The sequence below is a fragment of the Callorhinus ursinus genome, unplaced genomic scaffold (genome assembly GCF_003265705.2).
Source record: "Callorhinus ursinus isolate GAN/ISIS: 27379988/994484 unplaced genomic scaffold, GSC_fseal_2.0 scaffold17, whole genome shotgun sequence".
In the NCBI taxonomy this organism is placed as follows: domain Eukaryota; kingdom Metazoa; phylum Chordata; class Mammalia; order Carnivora; family Otariidae; genus Callorhinus; species Callorhinus ursinus.
This window is the reverse complement of record NW_027397079.1, coordinates 6,555,850-6,583,095: the sequence shown is the minus strand read 5'-3', so window position 1 is coordinate 6,583,095 and position 27,246 is coordinate 6,555,850. Positions and strand designations below refer to the sequence as shown.

The following is a 27,246-nucleotide window of genomic DNA, read 5'->3' as shown; positions in this document are numbered from 1 at the left end:
CCCAGGGGAATTCTAACACACACTTAAAGAATTAACACCTATTCTTCTGAAACTGTTCCAAAAATAGAAATGGAAGGAAAATTTCCAAACTCGTTTTACGAGGCCACCATTACCTTGATCCCAAAACCAAAGACCCCCATCAAAAAGCAGAACTGAAGACCAAATTCCCTGCTGAACATGGATGCAAAAATTCTCACCAAAATACTAGCCAACTGGATCCAACAGTACATTAAAAGGATTATTTACCACGACCAGGTGGGATTTATTCCTGGGCTGCAAGGTTGGTTCGACATCCGTAAATCAATCAATGTGATACAATACATTAATAAAAGAAATAACAAGAACCATTTGATCCTCTCAATAGATGCAGAAAAAGCATTTGATAAAGTACAGCATCCTTTCTTGATCAAAACTCTTCAGAGTATAGGGATAGAGGGTACATACCTCAATATCTTAAAAGCCATCTATGAAAAACACACAGACAGTATCATTCTCAATGGGGAAAAACTGAGAGCTTTCCCCCTGAGGTCAGGAACACAGCAGGGATGTCCACTATTACTACTGCTATTCTACATAGTACTAGAAGTCCTAGCCACCACAATGAGACAACAAAAAGAAATAAAAGGCATCCGAATTGGCAAAGAAGTCAAACTTTCACTCTTTGCAGGTGATTTGATACTTTATGTGGAAAATCCAAAAGACTCCACCCCAAAACTGCTAGAACTCATACAGGAATTCAGTCAAGTGTCTGGATATAAAATCAATGCACAGAAATCAGTGGCATTCCTATACACCAACAAGACAGAAGAAAGAGAAATTAAGGAGTCGATCTCATTTACAATGGCACCCAAAACCATAAGATACCTAGGAATAAATCTAACCAAAGAGGCAAAGAATCTGTACTTAGACTATAAAATACTCATGAAAGAAATTGAGGAAGACAAAGAAATGGAAAAACGTTCCATGCTCATGGACTGGAAAAACAAATATTGTGAAGATGTCAATGCTACCTAGAGCAATCTACACATTTAGTGCAATCCCTATGAAAATACCATCCACTTTTTTTCAAAAAGTTGGAACAAATAATCCTATAACTTGTATGGAACCAGAAAAGACCCCGAATAGCCAGAGGAATGTTGAAAAAGAAAAGCAAAGCTGGTGGCATCACAATTCCGGACTTCAAGCTCTATTACAAAGCTGTCATCATCAAGACAGTATGGTACTGGCACAAAAAGAGACACATAGATCAATGGAACAGAAGAGAGAGCCCAGAAATGGACCCTCAACTCTACGATCAACTCATCTTCGACAAAGCAGGAAAGAATGTCCAATGGAAAAAAGACAGTCTCTTCAACAAATGGTGTTGGGAAAATTGGACAGCCACATGCAGAAGAATGAAACTGGACCATTTCCTTACACCACAGAAAAATAGACTCAAAATGGTTGAGAGACCTCAATGTGAGACAGGAGTCCATCAACATTCTCAAGGAGAACACAGGCAGTAACCTCTTCGACCTCAGCCGCAGCAGCTTCTTCCTAGAAACATCCCCAAAGGCAAGGGAAGCAAGGGCAAAAATGAACTATTGGGACTTCATCAAGATAAAAAGCTTTTGCACAGCAAAAGAAACAGTCCACAAAACCAAAAGACAACCGGCAGAATGGGAGAAGATATTTGCAAATGACATATCAGATAAAGGGCTAGTATCCAAAATCTATAAAGAACTTATCAAACTCAACACCCAAAGAACAAATGAGCCAATCAAGAAATGGGCAGAAGACATGAACTGACATTTTTCCAAAGAAGACATCCAAATGGCCAACAGACACATGAAAAAGTGCTCAACATCGCTTGGCATCAGGGAAATCCAAATCAAAACCTCCATGAGATACCACCTCACACCCGTCAGAATGGCTAAAATTAACAAGTCAGGAAATGAGAGATGCTGGCCGGGATGCGGAGAAAGGGGAACCCTCCTACACTGTTGGTGGGAATGCAAGCTGGTGCAGCCACTCTGGAAAACAGTATGGAAGTTCCTCAAACAGTTGAAAATAGAGCTACCATACAATCCAGCAACTGCACTACTGGGTATTTACCCCAAAGATACAAATGTAGGGATCCGAAGGGGTATGTGCACCCCAATGTTTATAGCAGCAATGTCCACAATAGCCAAACTATGGAAAGAGCCAAGATGTCCATCGACAGATGAATGGATAAAGAAGATGTGGTGTGTGTGTACACACACACACACACACACACACACACACACACACACGGAATATTATGCAGCCATCAAAAGGAATGAAATCTTGCCATTTGCAATGAAATGCATGGAACTGGACAGTATTATGCTGAGCAAAATAAGTCAATCGGAGAAAGACATGTATCATATGACCTCACTGATATGAGGAATTCTTAATCTCAGGAAACAAACTGAGGGTTGCTGGAGTGGTGGGAGGGATGGAGGGGGCTGGGTGATAGACATTGGGGAGGGTTATGTGCTATGGTGAGCACTGTGAATTGTTTAAGACTGTTGAATCACAGACCTGTACCTCTGAAACAAATATTCCATTATATGTTATAAGAAAGAGAAGATAGCAGTAAGGGAAGAATGAAGGGGGGGAAATCGGAGGGGGAGCCGAACCATGAGAGAGGATGGACTCTGAGAAACTGAGGTTCTAGAGGGGAGGGGGGTGGGGGGATGGGTTAGCCTGGTGATGGGTATTAAAGAGGGCACGTTCTGCGTGGAGCACTGTTGTGGTATACACAAACAATGAATCATGGAACACTACATCAAGAACTAATGATGTAATGTATGGTGATTAACGTAATAAAATAAAAAATAAAACAAATGAGAAAAGGGAAAAAAGAAAGAGAGACAAAACAAGGAACAAGCCCTTAAATACAGAGAACAGTTGGTCCCAGAGGCGAGGCAGGTGTGGAGATGGGGAAGCAGGTGATGAGGATCAAAGAGTACACTCATCGTGACAAAAAAAAATAACATTAAAAAAACAAATGAACAAAGTTAAGTTCTAATAGCACAAAAAGGAAGGAAGGAGTTTAGACAGAAAGTAACAAGGAAGACTCTGTTTTGTGGGCCATATAGTCTGTAATACTACCAATTCCACAGGTATAGTGCAAAAGTAGGCATTCACAATACATAACCAAATGTGCATGGCTGTGTTCCAGGAAAACTTTAGTTACGGACACTGAGATTTGGATTTTATATCATTTTCATGTGTCAGGAAATACTCTTGATTTTCTCCCCAACCTTTCAAAACTGCAAAAACCACTGTCAGCTCAAAGACTGTAAAAAACAAACAGGGTGGTGGGCTGGATTTGGCCAACAGGCCATACACAGTTCACTGTGCCTGCTGAGGACCACTTAATTCTAAGCCATTTTATCTCCGCAAGAACAATATAACTGATTTATGTGTTAGAAGTGTCGCACTTGCTAATGTACAAAGGGTGAAATAAAAAGGAGACAGGCAGGAGGCTACTGAATAATGTGGCAAGATGATAGATGATCGTTGTCTGTCTATTTTGAGATACAATCAACAGGCCATTTTAATGGACTGCATAAGGCGATGAGGGAGCTGTTTGATTTTGTTTCTTTCCCCACAACCTTCCATAAAAAGACAACTTTAAAAAAATGCAAATAATGGACACACATGACCTATGCTTTTACCAAAACTTCAAATGACATATAAATAGGAAAATAACCCAAGTTTGAATATAGCTGCAAGTCTGTGGACGCAGAAAGTGGGGGAAAAGTTCTTACGACTCCACAAAAAGAGTGGAGGGAGGGGGCTGGACTAAATGATAGAATGGAGTTGTTGGAGAACAGAGTCAATGAACCTGAAGGAAAATCAGTGTGAAGAAAGACGACTGAAAAATAATGATCAAAAACCAGGGCATCAAGGATTAAGTGGGGACATTTCAAAGACTGTATTACACAGCAGTGGAGGGGCCTGGAGCATCAGAAGAAGCTCATGTAAAGTAACTCTGGAAAAGAGGAAGTTGGCACTAACTGCTGAAATACAGAACAGGAGTGGTTCACAGCACCTGTTCCAGGGAAGAGGCCCAGAAGTGACAGGCTCTGAAAAAATGTTAACTCGGAGGGATAATCAGTAGAGTACCACTCTACTGAGGAGTGGTAACCCTGGGACAAACAGCAGTGGAGGAACCAAGAGGAAAATATTCAAGGAACTATGCAGAGAGCAGAACTGACATAGGACAGTGCTCAGAAATATAGGAACCCTGTGTATAAAATGAATGGGAACAGAACAAAGCAGACCACATCCATTAAAACGCTGTTTGGAAAAGAAAATGCAAATCAAACCATTTCAGCTAATGAAAATCCACCTGCTATGAAAAATAAAAACAAAGCTGAAGAAGGTAACACAACTGTCATATCTGAATCAAATACCATCAAACAAGTATTTGGGAAACTATATCCATCCACCCATCCATATGTGTGAGATATTTCTTGAATCATAAATATGAAAACTAAAAACAACAAAACAGGAAGACACTAAACAAGAATTGATTAAACTCAGCAAATAAAAGGAGGAAAGACAAAATCATGTCAGAGATGAAGACTTAATTATAACATGCCAAAGAACAAACAGATTCAAATGAAAAGTCAATTGAAAAAATACTGAAGAAAAACAGCAGGCAGGAAGAAGGGGGATAAAGATAACATCCACATAGAAGTAAAAAGATTCAGTCAAAATGGTTGAAATTAAAGGCAGGTAAAGGAGGCCCAACATACATACAACTGAAGCCCTTGAAGAAGACAAACAAAACAGTAAAACAGAGTAATATTTAAAACTATAAGAAAATTTTCCAGAGCTAGGAAGGCCTGAATCTCTTGAAAAGGCCAACCTAGAATTGGAATCAACAACTGGATCAATTTAAGACAGAAGAAAACAACTAGATTTTAAAGGGGGGAAAAAAATCCTGGAAGAAAGATCATAATTTACAAAGGGAAAAGAATTAAACTAGCCTCAGATGCAAAAAATCACCACCAAACTAGGTTCTACTTGTGTTTAGTTGTTAAACCCAAATCTCCTGTAAATGCACTATAAGTCATACACACGCTCTGAAATTTTTTAAAAGCCTTTGGAAACAAACAAAAGGCGTATTTTAAAAGGAAGCAAACAATCTGTGGCTTTGCCACATTTTCTGGGTCTTTACCCTGAGGTAACTCAGTGACAGGGTCTGTGGGAGCGGTGGTGATGGGCAGTTCAACCTCCAACAGAAGGACTTGCTGTCTTTCTGGCCAAAGGAGCTAGGGGAAGGAGCCCTGGCAAGTAGGGCCACAGGGGAATGAGGCAAGGACCCAGGAAACAAGCCAGGGAAGAGGAACCTCAGGTTCTGCGCCTAAAAGCCCCCATCGCTGGCCGACCCCTGACCTACATGTGCATAAGGCAAACTGACATCAGCCTTCAGCCAAGGCTTGAAGAACTGAATGAATCTAAGCAAATGTTCACCACAGGTCTTAAAATGACAGTCTGCATTTTAAAGCTAAACAAGTTAACTGCTTGCTAAAATAAAATCAACACTCCTCAGAGCAATATAAAAGAATGCAGTGTCTATCTAATATTTACAGTGTCCAAAACAAAACCCTAAGTTAAAAGGTCACATTAAGAGCCAGGAAATGTGACACATTCCTAAGAAAAAAGCAATCAACAGATGCCAACCCTGAAATGCTGGAATTATCAGACAAGGGATTAAAGGATCTACTACTGTACTATGCAAGAGAATGGAAAACACACAGGTAAGGAAAGACAGGAAAAGCAAAGGCAGAAATCTTAGCTAAAAAACAAAACACACATAAAAGAACCAGATAGAAATGTTAGAGCTGAAAAATACATGAACTAAATTTACCAAATGGACTAAATGACAGAATGGAGTTGTTGGAGAACAGAGTCAATGAACCTGAAGGAGGATCAATGTGAAGAACGACAACTGAAAAATAATGATCAAAAACCAGGGCATCAAGGATAAGTGGGGACATTTCAAAGACTGTATTACACAGCAGGCATTTGCAAACTATGGGCCCATAGGCCAACCTGGCTCACCACCTGGTTTTAAAATAAACTTTTAAACACAGCCACCCCTGTTTGTTTGCTTCTTCTTTAGGGCTCCTTTTACACTACAACAGTCGAGTAGTTAAATAAAGACCCATGGCCCACAAAGCCTAAAATAAAGGCATTCCTCATCTTATTGTCCTTTGCATTATTGTGCTTCCCAGATACCAAGTGCTTTACAAACTAGAAGATTTGTGGAAACCCCACACAGAGCAAGTCTATCAGTGCTATTTTCCCAACTATATCTGTTTATTTCATGTCTCATTTTGGTAATACTCCCAATATTTCAAACATTTTCATTATTATATTTTTATGGTGATCTGGGATCAGTGATCTTTAATGTTACTACTGTAATTACTTTGCAGGAACCACACCCACGTAAGACCTCTAACTTGATAAATGTGTATGCTCTGATTGCTCCACCAACCAGCATTTCCCCCAACTCTCTCCTTCTCCTCCGGCCTCCCTATTCCCTGAGATACAGCAATATTGAAATTAGACCAATTAATAACCCTACAGTGGCCTCTAAATGGCAAGTGAAAGGAAGAGTCACACATCTCTCACTTTAAATCAAATGCTAAAAATGAGAAATGATTAAACTTAGTGAGGAAGTCATTGTCAAAAGCCAGAATAGACCAAAAACTACACCAGACAGCCAAGCTGTGAATGCAGAGGAAAAGTTCCTAAAGGAAATTAAAAGGGCTACTGCAGCGAACACACGAATGACAGGGAAGGGAAACAGTCTTATCACTAATATGGGGAAAGTTTGGGTGGTCTGGAGAGAATATCAAACCAGCCACACATTCTCTTAAAACGAAGCCTAATCCAGAACAAGACCGGAACTCTCTTATTTCTACAAAGGCTGAGAGAGGTAAACAAGCTGCGGAACAAACATCTGAAGCTAGCAGAGGTTGGTTAGTGGGTTTAAGGAAAGAAGTTGTCTCCATAACATGAAAGGACAAGGTGAAGCAGCAGGTGCTGATTGGAGAAGCTGCAGCAAGTCATCCAGAAGAGCTAGCTCAGAGAATTCAGGAAGGTGGCTACACTCAACAACAGATTTTCAATGTAGACAAAATAGCCTTCTGTTGGAAGAAGATGCCATCTAGGCCTGTCGTAGCCAGAGAGAAGTCAATGCCTGGCTTCAAAGCTTCAAAGGACAGGCTGACTCTCTTGTGAGGGGCTAATGCAGCTGGTGACTCTAAGTGGAAGCCAACGCCCATGAACCATTCTGAAAATCCTAGGGCCCGTCAGAATCATGCTTAATCTACTCTGCCTGTACCCTGTACATGGAACAACACAGCCTGGATGACAACACAACTGTGTACAATATGGTTTACTAAATATTATAAACCCACTGTTGAGATCAAATGCTCAGAGAAAAAGATTCCCTTCAAAATACTGATGCTCACTGACAATGCACCTGGTCACCCAAGAGTTCTGATGGAGACGGACAATGAGATTAATATGGTTTTCATGTCTGCTAATGCAGCATCCATACTGTAGCCCATGATCAAGGAATCATTTCAACTTTCAAGTCTTATTATTAAAGAAAAGCATTTCATAAGGATATAGCTGCCATAAATGGTGATTCCTCTCATGGATCTGGGCAAAGTAAATTGAAAACCTTCCAGAAAGGATTCACCATTCTAGATGCCATGAAGAACATTTGTGATTCATGGGAAAGGGTCAAAATATCAATACAAATGGGAGTTTGGAAGAAGTGGATTCCAGCCCCCATGGATGACTTTAAGGGTTCAAGACTTCATGTAGGAAGTAATCGCAGATGGGGTGGAAGGAGCCAGAGAATGAGAATCAGAAGTGAAGCCTGACGATGGGACTGCACTGCTGTGCTCTCAGGATCAAACCTGAACAGATGAGGAGTTGCTTCTTGTGGATGAGCAAAGAAAGTGGTTTCTCAGGATGGAATCCATTCGTGGTTAAGATGCTTTGAAGACTGTTGAAATGACAACAAAGGGTTTAGATCATTATATAACCTGAGTTGATTAAGCAGCAGCAGGGTTTGAGAAGGCTGACTTCAATGTGAAAGAAGTTCTATGGGGGGTAAAATGCTATCAAATAGTATTGCACGCTACAGAGAAATTGTGAAATCAATGTGGCAAACTTCAATGTTCTTATTTTAAGAAATTGCCACAGCCATCCCAATTTAAGCAACCACCACGCTGATTAGCCAGCAACCACCAACACTGAAGCAAGATGCTCCAACAGCAAAAAGATTATGACTAGATGAAAGCTCAGATACAAACCTTCAAATTAAGGTATGTACATTTTTTAAACATAATGTTATTGCACATTAATAGACTATAGTACAGTATAAATGTAACTTTCATATGCACTGGAAAACCAAAAATTTCATTTTACTCACTTTATTATGATATTTGCTTTATTGTAGAAGTCTCAAGCTAAACCCAAAATATGTCCAAGGTATACTTGTATTTACTATCTGTTCTTTTACAGAAAAACTTTGCCAATCCCTGTTATGCAGCTAATTAGAGAAACCAGAAAAAGAAGAAGAAATGGGACAGAAAAAATATTTGAAGAAATAATGGCCGAAAACTAATTACATTTTTAGAAAAAAAAATATAAGCTTGCCCATTCAAGCTCAGTGAAATCTACACAAAATTAAAAAAACACCACACCTAGACACTTAAGTTAAACTTCTGAAAACCAAAGACAAGCAAAACTGGAAAAAAGAGAAAAAAGACACACTACTTACAACAGAGAAATGATATGAATGACTACAGAGTTCTCAAGAGACACCAGAGGACAGAAGACTACCGGAAAAACTTTTAGGCAGTTGGAAAGAAAAGAATAAATAAATAAACACTGTCAAATTAGAATTGCATATCCATGGAAAATATCATTCACAAATAATGATGGAATAAGGACATTTTCAGACAAAAACTAAGTTCCACGCTCAGCAGGGAGTTTTCTGAGATTCTCTCTCTCTCCCTCTGCCCCTCCCTGCTCCATGCACTCACACTCTCTGAAATAAATAAATCTAAAAAAAAAAAAAAAAAAAATAGAACGCTCAAAAATCAGCTAGATCTAACAAATATCTATAGATAGAACATTCTATCCACACAATAGAACACACATTCTTCTCAGGTGCACAGGCGGCATTCTCCTGGACAGATCACATGTTACGGCATAAAACAAGTTTCAATTACCTTAAAATGACTGAAATAATACAAAATATGTTCTCTGATTACAGTGGAATGAAACAAGGTATCAAAAACAGAATGAAGTTTGGAAAACTCACAGATATGTAGAATTTAAATAAGAACCTCCTAAATAACTAATGGGTCAAAAAACAAATCACAAGAGAAAATAGAAAATACTTTGAAATAAATGAAAACAAAAACACAACATATCACATTTTATGAGATGCAGCTGAAGCAGTACTTAGAAGTAAATTTATAACTGTGAAACCTTATATTAATAAATAGAAAATTTTCAAATGCAGAATATAAACCTCCACCTAAGGATATCAGAGAAAGAGCAAACTAAACCCAAAGCAAGCAGAAGGAAATCATGAAGATTATAGAGTGAAAATAAAATAAAGAGTAGGAAAAAAAAACAGAGAAAAATCAACAAGACCAAAAGTAGGTTTCTTGAAAAGATCTTTTGAACGAATCTTTTTAGACTGATAAAGACAAAAAGAGATTACTAAAATCAGAAATGAATTACTATTACTACTGACCTTATAAAAAGAATTAACAAAAATACTGCAAAGTGTATACCAATAAATTAGATAACCTAGGTGAAATGAACAAGCCCTAGAAAGTCAGAAACTACTCAAACTGACTCAAGAAAAAGTATAAAATTGAAAAAACCTATAGCAAGAGACTGAATTAGTAATCAAAACCTTTCCACAAAAGCAAGCCCCAAGCCCAGATGGCTTCCTGGTGAATTCTACAAAATGCTTGAAGAATTAACACCCATCCTTAGAAATTCTTCAAAAAACAGAAGAATAGGGGAGCCCAGGTGGCTCAGTTGTTTAAGTGTCCAACTCTTGGTTTTCGGCTCAGATCATGATCTCAGGGTCATGAGATCAAGCCCCACATGAGGCTCTGCACTGAGCATGGAGCCTACTTAAGATTCTCTTTCTCACCATAAGAGACTCTTAATCTCAGGAAACAAACTGAGGGTTGCTGGAGTGGAGGGGGGTGGGAGGGATGGGGTGTCTGGGTGATGGACATTGGGGAGGGTACGGGCTATGGTGAGCGCTGTGAATTGTGTAAGACTGATGAATCACAGACCTGTACCCCTGAAACAAATAATACATTATGTTAATAAAAATAATTTTAAAAAAAGATTCTCTTTCTCCCTCTCCCTCAGCCCTTCCTCCCACTTGAGAACAAGCACACCCAAGTGCTCTCTCTAAAACAGAAAACAAAAAAACAGAAGAATATGCAAGATCCCAACTCATTCTATGATGCCAGTACTGCCCTGATGCCAAAACCAGAAAAAGTTATTACAAGAAAACTATAGACTAATATCCCCTATGAATACAAATGCAAAAATAAAAATAAAAAATGAAAACAGGGTACTAGCAAACTGACCCAGTAATTTAGGGGGGAAAAAAAAGTATACAACATGACCAAGCAAGATTTATCCCAGGAATGCAAGTTTGGTTCACTATATGAAACCCATCAATCTAATACAAGACATTAATAGAATAAAAGACAAAAAACAAATGAATATCTCAACAGATGCAGAAAAAGCACTTGACGAAATCCAACATCTTTCAATGATAAAAACAAACAAACCCAAACAAATAAAAAACTAGGAAAGGAAGGAAACTTCCCTCAACCTGATAAAGGGCATCTACTGCTAAATCCACAGCTAACATCATACTTAATAGTGAAATACAGAAAGCTTATCTCCTAAGATTATGAAAAAGACAAGGATCTCAATTCTTACCTCTCTATTCAACACTGTGCTGCAGGTTGTAGTCAGGACAATTAGGCAAGAAAAAGAAATAAAAGGCATTCAGACTAAGAAAGGAAGAGTACAACTATGTATACAGATTACCCAACATTATATATAGAAAAATCCTACAGAAATCACAAAAACACGTAGAGCTAATAAGCAAGTACAACAAACTTGCAGGATATAAGATCAATATAGAAAAATCAGTTGTATTTCTATACGTTAACAACTGAACAATCTAAAACTGAAATTAAGAAAACAATTCCATTTATAATAGCATCAAAAAAACAAAAAAATTAGGAATAAATTTAACCTAACAGATATAAGACTTGTACACTGAAAACTACCAAATATCACTGAAAGAAATTAAAGACCTAAAAAAATGAAAACCCATCCAATCAATGGTTATGGATTGGAATATTAAATATTGTTATAACACTTCTCTAATTACACACTCAACACAATCTGTATCAAATCTCAGTTGTTTTTTTTTAAGAAATTGACAAGCTAATCCTAAAATTCATATAGAAATGGCAGGGAGCCAGAATAGTCAAACAATCTTGTAAAAGAAAACAAAATTGGAGGACTCACACTTCTCAATTTAAAACTTAACTACGGAGCACCTGTGTGGCTCAGTCGGTTAAGTGTCTGACTCTTGGTTTCAGCTCAGGTCATGATCGCAGGGTCATGAGACTGAGCCCCACACTGGACTCCCCACTCAGCGCTAGTCTGCCTGGGACTCTCCTTCTCCCTCTGCCACATGCACGTGTGCTCTCTCTAAAATAAATAAATAAATCCTTAAGAAAAAAATTAATTATAAAGCTACAGTGATCAAGACTGTGTAGCGCTGGCATAACAATAAACCCACAGGTAAGTGAAATAGAACTGAGAATACAGAAATAAACCCATGTGTATATGGTCAACTGATTTTCAACAAGAGTACTAAAACAATTTAATGGGGAAAGAAGTCTCTCCAAAAATGGTGCTGGGACACCTGGATAATCACATGCAAAAGAGTGACAGTGAAACCCTACCTCATCACACCATGTACAAAAATTAATTAAAAAAAAAAACCCCACAGATTTAAATGTAAAAATAAAACGATTTAGCTCTTAGAAGAAAGCATAGGTGTAAATCTTCACACCCTGGGATTAGGCAATGATTTCTTGGATGTGACATTTAAAGCACAAGCAACAAAAGAAAAAATAAATACACTGGACTTAATCCAAATTAAAAACTTTTGTGCTTCAAAGGATAGTACCAAAAAAAAGTGAAAAGACAATTCACAGAAAGGGAGAAAATATTTCCAAATAATATGTAAGAATCTTGTATCTAGAATATATGAAGAATTCTTACAACTCAACAATAAAAAGAAAAATAACCCAACATTTTAAACTGGGCAAAGTACTTGAATAGACATTTCTCAAAAAAAAGAGACAAATAGCCAATAAAACCATGAAAAGCTGCTCAACATCATTAATTAGGTAAACACAAAACTATAGTTAAGACACCACTACACATTCAGTATGATGGCTATAATCATAAGGAGGGATAATAATCCTCAAACACTGCTGCTGGGAAATATAAAATGGTGCAGCCAATTTGAAAAACGGTCTGGCATTTTTTTTAAAAGCTAAAACATATAGTTTCCATATGACAGCAATTCCACCCTTACACGTATACAGCTGAGCCTTGAACAACACGGGTTTGAACTGCATGGGTACACTTATACTCGGTGTTTTTATAGTACAGAACTCACTTTATTTTCTTTTCCTTATGATTTTCTAAATAACAGTTCTTTGCTCTAGTTTACTTTGTTGTAAAAATATAGCATATAATACACATAACATACAAAATGTGTGTTAATTGTTTATGATATTGGTAAGGCTTCCAGCCAACAGTAGGCTATTAGTAGCTAAATTCTGGGAGAGTCAAGTCACATGTGAATTTTCAAAAGCGTTAAGAGTCAGCAGCACAGCCCACACCTTGTTCAAAGGTGAACTATATATTTACTTTACATGACTCAGCAATTCCTTACATATATATATATATATATATATATATATACACACACACACACACACACACACACACACACACACATATATATCCAAGAGAATTAGAAATAGTCACACAAAAACTTGTACACAGATGTTCAGAGCAGTATTACTCATGATAGCCAAAAAAAAAAAAACCACTGGAATGTCCATCAACTGATCAACAGATAAACAAAATGTGGTATATCCATACAAGGGAGTATTATTCACCCACTCAGATGAAGGACTGATAAAAGCTACAACATGAAGGAACCTTCAAACCAACAGTCTAAGTGAAAAAAGCCCAATATAAAAGGCCACATACTGTAGGACTTCATTTATGTGAAATATTCAGAATAGGCAAATTCAGAGATACCAAAAGTAGATTTGTGGTTCTCAGGCGCAGTGACTGCTAATGGCTACAGAACTTCTTTTTGGAGTGATGAAAATGTTAAATTAGATAGTAGTGATGGTTACAAATCTCTACTAACAGATTAAAAACTATTGAAATGTACTCTAAAAGGCTGAGTTTTATGATATGTGAATATTATCTTAATTTAAAAAAAACAAAAGAAATCTAAATGTAATTATTCACTTTGAAAGGATAATACCAGAGGAAACTCAGATCTTTAAGAATTAAGAGTAACAGAAATAGTAAACATAGATAAATATGAGACACTATTTTTTTCTCTTAATTTACTTAAAACTTAAAGTCATAACATACTACATACATCCATACATAGTAATCAAAGGTTTAAATCTCTTTCTACATTCTTACAGAAAACACACCCATTTCTATCTTATAATAATTAGAACTCCTTCTGGTCTTGCTCCTGCTCTGTTCCCTTATCTGACTATAGAAGGCAGGAAATCTGATAGTGGCCACTTTAGGACTGTCTTGAGCTAAAGACACATAGGATAAATACCTCTGGAGAATGGTATGTTTTAGACACCTAGAGTAAATTCATATGAAAGCAGCAAAGCAATATAGAGGCATAGACCCTGATAATGATGTATGAAATTGCTCTAAAAGAATAAAGTCCAAAAACCTTTAAAAAGAAAAAAAAAGAATGAAGTCCAGGGCGCCTGGGTGGCTCAGTCAGATAAGCATCTCTTGGTTTTGGCTCAGGTCATGATCTCAAGAGTCATGAGATGGAGCCCTGCATTGGGCTCTGAGCTCCGTGAGGAGTGTGCTTGAGGATTCTCTCTTTCCTTCTCCCTCCCCGTGTGTGCATGCCCACGCTCGCTCTCACTCTCTCGCTCTCAAATAAATCTTTAAAAGAATAAAGTCCATTAATTAAAAAAAAAAACTTAGTAACAAGGCATGGCCATTCAACCCTATGTGAGGAACTTTGACTTTTTTAAGTAACTTTCTCCACGGCAATGTTGCACAATATAGGAGAGACTCCTGGAGTTGTGGTCACTATGGTCCTGACCATTCCACCATGGCATTTTATTTGCCCCCTCCACTAAGTTATAAATTCTTTGAGGTGCTGTGTCTGTCATATTTGTTCTAGTTTCTCTGGAGCACCTCGTATGTACTTGTTACTTTCGAACCAAGAACTACTTCCAGGTTAACTGGAAGGACAGGGGTCCTGTGAAGAGTAGCTACCACAGTATCCATTTTCTCAGCATGCTCTCCATGATCTACATTTCAAGCATCACACCCCTGTCCTCCCAAACACAACCTCTTGTAAATCCCCAACAATTCCTCAGTCCAACTAAGATTTATGGTCTGTTCATCAAACAACATTTCCTCCATCCTTTGCTCCCTTCATAAACCCCCATTCCCAGTCAAGCTTGGAGTCCACGGTCCATCATTATCCCTGCCTCCCATATCATTCCAACCGCCTTTATGGTGGATGCCTGGAAAAATCCAACCCAGGGTAAATCCAACACTCCACCTCCTTCTTGCTTGTGGGTTGCTGGATAAACAACTGTCCTGTTACTTGGGGCCTCATGTTCAACTTATCACCATCCTCAAGTGAACCGTTAGTCCCGTTCTGATCCACCCACTCTCTCAAGTTTCTAGACAATTACTTCATACGTTTGTGTTCTCTTCAAACCTCCAAAGCCTCTCATTCTCAGGTCACAACCTCGTTTCCTCTCACTGAGAAAGCGGCATCAGGAAACAATTTCCCTAAGACCTGAAGCCACATCTACTCACTTAGCAGCAACTGTCCCTTATACTCTGCATTCCCTCCTATCCTTGATCCCATATAACCCATCCTATATAAACTATAGGATACATAAGATTAACCTATATAACCCATCGGCTTGTGTGTTAAGAGTCTATTCCCTCATCCCCCTTAATAACTCACTAGCATGAGTAAATGTTTCCTCTTGCCCCTGCATTAGCAAAATTTCCCTCTACTGGATCAGTTCTGTCAGCATACAGAGATGCTGTCATTTCTCCCATCTTAAACAACCTTTTCCACTCCACACCCCCCTCCAGGTACTGTCCCAGCTCTCTGTTCCCCACTGGAGTAGTCTCCATGCACTATTTCCCAACTTCTACTTGAACAAGTCTTGCTCCCACTAATCTGCTAAAACTGCCAGTCGAGATCCCAGAGACACCATCTTGCTAATTCCAGGGGTAACCTCCTAGACCTGCCTTTATTCAACCTGTTTGCTACAGCTTATCATTATCCCCTCCTTTGAAGGCTTTCTTCACCTGACTTCTAGAATCCCATCCTCACTGGTTTCCCCCTCAACACCCAACACTAGAGTGCTCAACCTTGGAACCACCTCCTTTCCCTATCTATACTTACCAAGAGGTCACATCCAGATTTACAGCTTAAAATAACATCTGTATAAGGAAGACTCCCACATGTTTATCTTCAATCTCTCCAAGGAGCTCATCACTCATATGTCCAAATGCCTACCTGACACCTCCACATGGGTGCTTAATAAATACCCCAAATTCAGCACATCCAAACAGAACTCATAATCTTCCTTCCAAACCTGGTCCTTCTAAAGCCTTCCCAATCTTGGAAAATGGCAAACCCATCTTTCTGGTTCCTCAGGCCAACACTTGACAGTCATTCTTGATTTTTCTCCTTCTCTACAAACTCATATTCAAATCTTCAGGAGATCTAGTCTGGCACTACCTTCAAAAATACATCCTGAATCTGACCTTTCTTCATGACCACGTTACCGCCACCCTAGTGCAAGCAACATCTCTAGGCTGGATCATTCAGCAGCCTCCACCACTCTCCTGCCTCTTCCTTTGCCCCTTTTCCCACATACATCTCTTCTGAATCACATTGCACAAGGCCCTACGTCATCTGATTCCCCACTACCCGTCTCTGGCCTCAATCTCCTCCGTTTCCCCTTGACCACACCAGTTATGGGCTCAATTATATCCCCCACAATATTCACATGAAGTCTTAATCCCAAGTAGGAATGTGACCGTAGAGTTCACTCTTGAACAATGTGGGCTCTAGGGGAGCCCCCCCATTGTGCAATCAAAAATCCACATGTAACTTTTGACTCCCCCAAAACTTAACAACTCATAGCCTACTGCTGACCAGAAGCCTTACAGATAACAAGCAATTAACACATATTTTGTAATGTTTTATGTATTATATACCTTATTCTTAAAAATATTTCTTGTTAATTTTTTCAGTATTTCAAGGTTGTGCAGTTTACCTGTAAGTTTTTCCAAACTGTCACAAATCTCCAAAAAATTTTCCAATGTTCTTATTGAAAAACAATCCATATATAAGTGGACCTCCACAGTTCAAATCCTTTTTTTTTCAAGTGTCAACTATATTTGTCAATCTGGCCTGAAAAGAGATAATTAGGGTTAAATGAGACCATTAGGGTGGACCCTCAACCAATACAACTGGTGTCCTTACAAGAAGAGGAGATTAGGACACCAACACACACAGAGACCAGATGAAGACACAGAAAGGACAGCCATCTGTCAGCCAAGGAGACAGGCCTCAGAAGAACCAACCCTGCCAACACTTTGATGGCAGACTTCTGGACTCCAGAACTGGGAGAAATCAATGTCTGTTGTTTAAGCCACCTTGCCTGCGGTACTTTAGCTGTGGCAGCCGAGTAGATATTATCTGCTTCATCACATTCATCTCCTTGTGCTTTCCTGAATACACCAAGCATACATGTCTCAGGGCCTGTGCAGTTATCTTTCCTCTAGGCAGGGTTAAGGATTATACCAGGTCCATCTTCAGCTGCTAAAACCAAGGCCTGAGGACATTAAATGACTTGCCCAAATAAGAGGTAGAGAAAAGACAAAATCACATTTTATCTGGTCTGTGATGTATGAGAAATATCTCCACACTCAACCAATACTAGATACTTAAAGAAAAAAAAAAAAAAAAAACACTTACTTTTCGACCCAGAGCACTGAAACGAGCTTCACACCTCTATTCTGTGCTTTGTCCCAAGTGCTCTGGTATCCATCCTTGAATACAACATGAGTCACTTGTTTATTAAAAGTTTTTGAAACCTGTAGACAAAAGGCAGAAAACAAAATGTAAATTATCATTTCTGAACAATTTCATAAGTAAAATTGATTAAAAAGGATACTTTATTCAGTATTTGACAAAAGGAAAATATCTAAAACCCCTACCCCAGCAAGTCCATTTCTCATAATCTGTCCCAGAGAACTATGCTAGCAAATGGATAATGCCACTTAGAAAACCTATCTGCTCCAGTTAGGATGGTGTGTTATACATGTGTTTATCTCTGCTCCCTCTCAAAAAATGTGACGTAGAGAGTTAGAGCTCTACGAGGATAAAAAGGAGAGGGAATGTGGACAGGAGCCGGCAATGCATTTTTAGTAGAGGAGACAATGGGAGCTAAGCCAATTAATTTAAGACAACCTTCTACATCAGACATAAAATAAAATTCACAGGAAACAGACAATACAGGGAATACTTATGCAATTAAAATTAAAAACATTTAATGTATTTGGAAGAAAATAACATTCATTTAATCTTCAGAAGACACTATGTTCATGAAAGATATCTAAGATGGGGAGGTTTTTTGTTTTTTTTTTAAAGGATCAGAGAACTAAAGAGCTCTTGGAAATTAAAAATATGATGACATAAGTAAAAAAAAAAAAGTCTATAGAAATGCTGGACAATAATAAAGTTGAGAAATTCTCCCTGTAGGACAAGACAACAGAAAGACAAGGAGATGGATGCAATAGGAGATATAAGATATGAACATCAGCTAAGACCAGGGGAACCAAGAGCTAAGTAATAATAGTTGAAGAAATACAGGAATAGAGAAAATGGAAAAGAAATAATTCAAGAAAAACTTCTCAAGTTAAAGAGCATGTGTTCTAGATCAAAAGGACCCCCCCACAAAGGCCCGGCATGAGAATGAAAACAGAACCATTTTAAGTATATCATCGCGAAATTTCCGTAGAGCTGGAGTAGAGAAAGATTTGACATTAAAAGAGAGAGTAAGGAAGTGAAGGTGGGGATAAATCGCACTCAACAGTGAGACATGACAATGTCATCAGCAATCTGGAAGTCAGAAAACAATGGAGAAGTTCCTTCAAGGAAAAATAATATACCCTTGGCATTTTACAATCAGCTAAAATATCAATCAAAGGTAAAGAAAGGTATAATAAAGACATGTTCAAACTCATGGTGTCAAAAACTTTACCTTTTATATGTAATCTTTCCAGAAGTGGAAATGGTCCAATACATCATTCTTTTAACAATATTTAATTTTATTAAATTATGTAAGTAATTTATGTACGGTGTTTGGCAATAAAAAGGTAAACACCAAAAGAAACAGGTAAAACAGATCTGAAAAAGGCTGCCTTAGAAAAACAGAATGAGAAATATAGAACAAAGGATTGCTGGTTTCTCCTTGTTTGTACTATGAACCTCATGGCACTGCACATTTGCCCTTTTAAGCAACATGTATGTATTGCTTTGATAAAATATACATATATATCTCTTTGTCTATCTACCTACCTACCTACCAGAAGACCCTGAAGAACTACTGAGGTAGTGAGGGGTTATTACTGAGCCAAGACTCTAGGTACAGACTGACACAACCAGACAGAGGAGTCTAACATTCAGGGTCATTTTTTCCCTAGGGCTTTTGTCAAATTTAGCAAACAATGGGTAGCACTTCTAAATGCCACTGAGGACAAGAGGGGCAAAACTTGGACTGCCAGCCTCAGAATGGGAGAAGGGAGTCTGGCAAAACCCTCGTATCTTGTATGGACACCCGAAGGGCAGATCCAGGAGTAAGAATAAACCATAATCATAGTGGCACTCACAGGTCTGCAGTCCAGTTTTAAATCATCTTCAGTCCCGCAACTGGATTAAGATAATCCTGGATTATGAGCACTAAAAACATGACTGAAGCAAATGTGAATCTCTTCTGAAGAAAGAGAATATAATTCTAGGTCTCAAATTAATTCCAAACAATTTTAAATACACATAATACTCAACTAGAAAGAAAAACAACAACAAACAAAACATCAAGCTAATCTATAGATGAGACAAGAACATAAACCACTAGATAAAATAAAAAGTAAAAGTAGACCTAGATATTGCAATCTACCCAACAAAGCCTTGGGGAATGCAGCTAAAATCCAGCTTAGGGAGAAATGTATAACCTAAAAAGCTGTCGAGAGTTTAGCTAAGCTACTCCAGCTAAGTACTGCTGTCTTGGCACCCATTTTTTTGGCCAAGCATTCTGCAGGAGTCTTAAACCAACACCAACCCCTCATACAAACACATACCCTAGATAAAAGCCCCCAGAGTCACAAGCAAATGTCAGTTCCCCAATGGCCCTTGAGCAACCATCTCCTCTGCCTTCAAGGTCCTTCCCATCGTGTGCCCCTTAGATAAGGTTCTGGAGCTACCAAAACCTCATTCTTTGGTTTGAATTGATTAATCCAGCCCTAGACTAGGAAACTGAAAGCATTCCATCCATGGACCCTAATAAAGACAGATGCCTCAGGTCCTCTCATTCTCTCTGGCTGTACTCTGCCCTGACCTTCCCATGTGGCATCATGCAACTCCTCCAAAACCTGTAATAAACTTCTGTTTCAATTTCTCTATAGTCTATTGTGTAACTGCTGTTCACCATTCAGCACCCTGTGTTCCACTTAAATATGAATTTAACAAAGTTAAAACAAATGCACGTACAAAAAGTAAGGTTAAATGTCAATGCGCTCAACTTGAAAAGCGGGAAAAAGAACAGCTATTTAAAACCAAAGACTGAGTTAGAGGATTATAAAAATGAGGCCAGAATTAATAAAAAAGAAAAGGAGGATCAAGAACACCAAAAGTTGGTTCTTTGGAAAAACTAATAAAGTCAATAAAACCCAAGTAAACGTTATAAGGAAAATAAAAGGCACAAATAACCATAAGAGAAAAGATACAAATAACCAATATCAGTATGAAGGGATCATCTCATAGACTGTGAAGACATTAAAAAATCAAACAGGAAAATATGAATAGCTTTGACCCAATAAATTTGAAAATTTAGATGAAATGAATACATTTCTTAAAAAACCAAAAATACCAACTTTCTAAAAGCACTTATAAGAATAGAAAACATGCATATCCTATAATTTTCAAACAGATGAAAAACTGTAACAAAAAAGTTTTTAAAAAATCTACAAAGAAAACTCAAGGACCAGTTGGCTTCATCAGCAAATTATACCAAATATTTATGAGAGAAATAATACCAATCCTATACAAACTGAGAATATAAAAGAGAAAGAGTCACAATTCTGCAACTTGTATTACAAAACCAGCCTATCTTTAGAACTAAACCGCATAACAGCACTACAGGAACGGAAAATGACTAGCCTGTATCACCCCTTACTGGCAAACTGTTATCAACAAATACATAAAAAGAATAATGCATTCCCACCACCTGAGCTTATTCCAGGACTGCAAAGCTGTTTAACGTTAAAATAAATATTCACTGTTAACAAAGTAAAAGAGAAAAACTTTATGATCATCTCAATTATATGCAGAAAACACAATTGATGACATTAAAAAGTTAATTCATGAAGAAAACTCTTAGCAAATTAGGATCTGAAAGCTGGTAAAAAAAAAAAATGCATTAGGCACATGATATCACTTATACATGTAATCTAAAAAACAAAATGGACTCATAAATAGAGAACTGGTGGGTACCAGACGGGACGGGGTGATGGGTAAAATATATGAAGATTAGAAAAGGTACAAACTTCCAGTTTTAAGTCAGAGATGAAAAGTACACCAGAGGGAATATAATCAAGGATATTACAACTTTGGTGACAGACGAGAACTAGACTTATCCTGGTGATCATTTCATAATGTACATAAATGTGGAATCACTATTTTATAAACCTGAAACTAATACAATATTGTATGCCAACTACATTCCAATTTAAAAACAAAACAGGGCGCCTGGGTGGCTCAGTTGGTTAAGCGACTGCCTTCGGCTCGGGTCATGACCCTGGAGTCCTGTAATCGAGTCCCATATCGGGCTCCCTGCTCGGCAGGGAGTCTGCTTCTCCCTCTGACCCTCTTCCCTCTCGTCCTCTCTATCTCTCATTCTCTCTCTTAAATAAATAAATAAAATCTTTTAAAAAAATAAAAAATAAAAAATAAAAAAAATAAAAACAAAACAAAAAAATTGCATTAGGCGAAAATGCCAAAAGCTTTCCCTTGAGAAGCGGAACCACACAAAGGTGCCTGGTAAGTGTGCTCTATTCAACACAGGCCCTCACCAGTGCAGTATGTCCAGAAAAAAAGAAATAGAAAGGCTTAGGATTAGAAAATAGAGTAACTGTCCTGTGCACATAATATTCAGTTGTGTACATTTTTTTTAAGTCCCCAAGATGCCATATTCCATAAATGAGTTTGCTAAGTCTTCTGGACACAAAGTAGATATGCAAAAATTATTTCTATATACCAGTAACAGTTAGAAAAAGGAATTTAAAAGATACCATTTATGATAGCATGAAAAATGACCAGAGAAAATTATAAAACATTACTGAAAGAAATTAAAGAAACCAAAATCAATAAAGGCATATAAGTTTACAGGTTGGAAGATTCAATTTTCTAAAAACATCAGTTCTCTCCATATGGATCTATTTTTATCAATCCAATCCCATTCAAAATTTTTAAAAGCTGACAAACTGATTCTAAAATATATTCGGAAATGCAAAAGGCAAAGAACAGCCAGGACACCTTGAAGGAAAGACAGGAAGACTTACGAAGATTCATTATAAAGAACAATTATGACTGTGGTCTGTCATGAGAACAGATAATGCGGATAATGAAACACACAGTTACCTGACCAATGACAAGCAAAGGCATTAATTACTTCAGAGACTGGTTAAAGGATGGTCTTTTCAATAAATAGTGCTAAGATAAAAGAATATTCACATGGAAAAAAAAGAAACTATTTCACACCATATATAAAAATCAATTCCAGATATACAGTAAATCTAGATGTGAAAGGCAAAATGATAAAGCTTCCAGAAAATAACAGAGGAGAAATCTTCGTAATCTTGGTAAAGGCACAGTTTGTTTTGTTTTTAAAACAGAACACACACTGGGGCGCCTCGGTGGCTCAGTCATTAAGCTAAGTCGTTAAGTGATCCCAGGACCCTGGGATGGAGCCCCGCATCGGGCTCCCTGCTCCGCGGGAGGCCTGCTTCTCCCTCTCCCACTCACCCTGCTTGTGTTCCCTCTCTTGCTGTGTCTCTCTCTGTCAAATAAATAAATAATCTTTAAAAAAAAAAAAAAAGAACACAAAGCTCACCATAAAGAAATAAACCATATTCCAATTATCACCAAAAGATACCATAAAGATGAAAAGACAAGCCACAGAATTAGAAAATCTTGCAATTCATATGGCGAACAATGGGGTCAACCGAAAAATAGAGGGAATGCTTACAAATCAAGACAAGGAAAAACCCAGTGGAAATACAAGCTGGAGTCTTGAACAGGCTCCTCAAAATAAATACATGAAAACATGCAGGAAAATACAATTTCAAACCATGATGATATACCACCAGAAATGCACCAAAGGGCTGAGATTTCATAAAGACAAAACCAAGTACAAACAAGTCAGGCTCTCATCCACTGGCAGAAATACAAATAGTTTTCTGCAGTGGTCGAATCCGTTAGGAACCATTGTTAATCTTCTCAGATGTGGTAATGGTCTTTTTATTATACAGGGAAATTCCTTGTTCTTAGAGGTTACACACTGAGCCAATTTAAGGGCAAATTTTATCTGTGACTCCCTTTCAAATAGTTTAGAAAAAACACACACACACCTGTAAATATACTGTACAGAAGAGATGAAGACGAAGCAGGTATGTTAAGATGTTAACAATTACTTGGGTCTGTATGTTCCACTTTTCTATTTGAAAATCTGCTCAATAAAAGGTGAAAAGCAAAAAGATCCAACAGATCAAAGATCTTAATACTAAGATACAATGGTCTTAAACGCCATTCTGTCAGCTCCCATACTCCATGGCCTTTTTCTCAGCCACTGTACCTTGTCTTTTAGCCCAAGTAGGTAGCAGGCATCAAAATGAGGAAATACGCTCTGGTTCCCACCTTCCAACAGATCAGAAAAGAAGGGGTCTTCTCAGGTTCACCAGGGCGCCCCACCCCACATGCTCAACACTCTCCACTCCAGTCTGCAGTCTGTTCTGTCCACCAGGGCAGGGGCTAGCAAGAGCCAGACAAGATTTAGGAGCACCCTCTCTGCCCCTGGCTGAACGTCTCCTTCTGTTTTACCACCTGGGGGCCTCTCTCCCCTCGCCCTGAACTCCGGCCCGGCCTTCGCCGATCTTCTCACCATACTAATCTCTCCCTTCACCCAGCCTATGTCATCCTCCCCCAAACCCCCGACACCCGCTCAAACGAATACACTTTGTTCACAGTTCAAGTCCCTCCGAGAGCCGCCTGTCTTCACCGTCTCCATTCCTCGGACGCACCTCATTCATTCCTGGGCTAACGTCCAATCCTTTCACCCACTTCACTTGTGCGACACTCAATAATAACCTTAGAGGTTTCAAACCTAAAGTACACTTGCCAGTCTCAACTTGTCTGAAGATTCTGCATTGCTTTAAGATTCTGTCTTTCTGACTTCCAGACTTAGTTTCCCAGAATCTCCTGGCGTTTCCTCTGTCCCTGGGTCCCCCGCTCCCCTCAGCGGCCCTCCAAACACTAAACAGGCTCCCCCTTCAGCCCCTTTCATTCTAACAGCCTGAGCCGATCCCACACCAGCGGTCTCACCTGACCCACAGGGTCCTGACCCCCTACAATATTATCTATAGCCTTGACTTCCTCAAATTCCAGATCTGTATACCCCAGTGTCTGTCAGGTATTTTCAATATGCCCCAAATCACAATGTTTCCCTTAAAAACCTTACCCTTTGCCTGTATTTCTCACTTTGGTCAACAGCATCCTGCATCCAATTAACCAGGGGCAGAATCCCATGTTTCTAGGCTAGTCTTCCCACACCAACCACAAGACCAACTGTTCTCGGGGCGCCTGGGGGGCTCAGTCGTTGAGCGTCTGCCTTCGGCTCAGGTCATGATCCCAGGGTCCTGGGATCCAGCCCCGCATCGGGCTCCTTGCTCAGCGGGAAGCCTGCTTCTCCCTCCCCTGCTCCCCCTGCTCCTGTTCCCTCTCTCGCTGTGTCTCTCTCTGTCAAATAAATAAAATAAAATCTTAAAAACAAAAAAGACCAACTGTTTTAAACTTTTTCACATCATGGTTCACCCCTCGGCCACCACACTGCTTACCCACCGCCGTCTTTGTCCTTCATCCCTCCTGTTCTACTTGGTAACTCCCAAAATAAGAGAACACAAGCATTCCTCATTAGGTATCAGAGGACTGCCATCTGTAGCAGTGGTAAAACCAATCTCTTACCTTCGCCCCCATATCCAGGAGCTGGTCTGTAAACGTCTTTGAGTAATTTTCTGTTCCCTTCACTGACCAGACTTCAACGTATGCCACTACATCTGAAAATAAGCAAGACGTTAGCGTGAAATAAATGTGAAATTCCAGCATCGCTCCCCAAGAAGTTCAATAGATGTTTATGTCATTCTATTTGTATGAAAAAGTCAATTCAAAGCTGCTTCTATGAAAAGCCTATTCAAAATAGCATTAGTGCAATTAGGGTTCTTAAAACTCCAAACAAAGAACAACTTTATTCATACACACCCCAAGGCTTACCTTCTTTTTTTTTTTTTAAAGATTTTATTTATTTATTTGAGAGAGAGAATGAGAAATAGAGAGCACGAGAGGGAAGAGGTTCAGAGGGAGAAGCAGACTCCCCGCTGAGCAGGGAGCCCGATGCGGGACTCGATCCCGGGACTCCAGGATCATGACCTGAGCCGAAGGCTGTCGCTTAACCAACTGAGCCACCCAGGCGCCCCCAAGGCTTACCTTCTTAACACTGGATGCTCTTCCCAAATTCGTAGACTAGGCTTGACTTTTCTAGTGAAGAATGCGTTTTGTGCAAAGGACCATACAGCCACTCAACTTCCTGTACCAGGGACACACAATCCCCCACACCCTCAGGGGCACCCCACAGAGGCAGTGACGGTACCGGACTCCGGACAGCCCCCCGCTCCCCACAGGGACACCCCCCAGGGACGGGGACTGGACTGGACTCGGGGACAGCCCCCCGCTCCCCACAGGCACCGTGACAGCCCCTCCACACCCCACAGGGACGGGGACGGGACTGGACTCGGGGACAGCCCTCCACACCCCACAGGCACCGTGACAGCCCCGCACTCAGGTACTGCCTCCCTCCTCACGGGCCCGGGCTGACTTCCGGAAAGGCCAGGCTCCCCTCCCCACGCGCCTCGCGAGCCCAGTCCACGCGCCCGCCGAGACGTGTGCGCACGCCCTCGTGCCCGCCCGCTGCCGCCGACTCAACTCCCAGGGTGCAGGAAGTCCCCTCACCTTTCAAGACCTGCCGCCCTGGCGTCCCGGGAGCCGCCATGAGAGACCGTAGGATGCGCACCCGCCGCACCGCGCCAAACAAGGCGAGCTAGAATTGGGAGAGACTGAGCATGCGCAGGGCTGACGCGCGCCCCTCCCCTCCGGCTCTACGGAAATCCGCTCATCCACGTTTTCTAAACAGCCCAAGGAGGGTGGGGAAAAAATGTTAAGGCCTCCGCTTGCGTTAAAGGCGACAGAGGGGCTTTTCCACTGCCCAGTCTCGGGTTCGCCGCCGGACTAACGCTGCTGGTCAGCGTTCTCCTCCGCGAGTCTTTCTGTGCCCTTGGGAATCACGAGGCCCAGTGTCCCAAAGAAACCTAGTCAAACCCTTCTGTCTCCGTAAGGACACTTGGAAGCTTCCCGGAGCCTCACTTGGCCCACCCGGGAACTGCGGACGGAGAAGGAGCACAGTCGTAGTTCGCAGCGCTTGCGGGACTGGGAAAGTAACCGCTCCGAATCTCCGCCGCGCGGTCAGCCTCACCCCGCGAGCGCCGGGGCCCCGTGCGCGGCCCTGTGGTCAGCGCGCGGAATTACCGCTCGGAGGGCCAGGCCACTCCACTTCCGCGTCCCCGAGAGCGCCTGCGGGAAGGCGGGCGCCGCCGGACACCCCGGTCCTCGGATCCCGCAGGGAGGAATGGGGGACCCCGGACCGCAGATCCCCGCCGTGGGACAGGCGAGAGCTGGGTTTCAGACCCCCGCGGGGGACTGTGGAAACTCCGGACCTCAGATCCCGCAGCGGGACCGGGGGGTGGGGGAAGCTGGGTCTCAGACTCCGCGGAGAGGACCCTAGACGTCAGATACTGCAGGGGGGCGGGGGGCCGTGGGGACCCTGAACCTCAGATGCTGTCGGGGGGGGCGACCCCGCATCTCAGATCCCGCAAGGGCCGGGGAAGTTGGGTCTCACACTCCGCTATGGGGAGCCCGGGCATCGACTCTGCCTGGGGCTGCGGAGACGCCAGACCTCAGATCCCGGCTGGGGAGGGCGGGGAACCCTAGACCCGAGACTACGGCTGTGGCCGTCCCACTCGAGCTTTGCCGCCCGCAAATCCCGGAGCGGACGAATCCGGGCGGGAGCGGGCGAACCCGGGCGGGAGCGGGCGAGCCGGGGCGGGAACTCGAGAGATCCGCGTTGGTAGACAGCCCTGCAGCAGCGCCGCTCACCCTCCGGGGGATTCAAACCTCCCGCCCGC

General features: G+C 40.6%; 1 protein-coding gene across 3 annotated transcripts in view; it reads right to left on the bottom strand.

Moving 5' to 3' along the window:
- Positions 1-26,972, bottom strand: part of MCPH1 (microcephalin 1) — a 249,402-nt gene extending 222,430 nt beyond the window's left edge. Inside the window, exons 1-3 of one of the 3 annotated variants that reach the window (XM_025886038.2) lie at positions 26,018-26,972; positions 24,977-25,068; positions 17,438-17,556 (exon numbers count right to left, since the gene is read on the bottom strand). In XM_025886038.2, coding sequence (XP_025741823.2) covers positions 17,438-17,556; positions 24,977-25,068; positions 26,018-26,057 — 251 coding nt within the window. In that variant the 5' untranslated portion in view covers positions 26,058-26,972. Of the gene's footprint in view, positions 1-16,733; positions 16,871-17,437; positions 17,557-24,976; positions 25,069-25,495; positions 25,685-26,017 lie in introns of those variants that run through there. The other 2 variants (XM_073902261.1, XM_025886040.2) reach the window with 2 other exon arrangements.
- Positions 26,973-27,246: the final 274 nt, after the last annotated feature.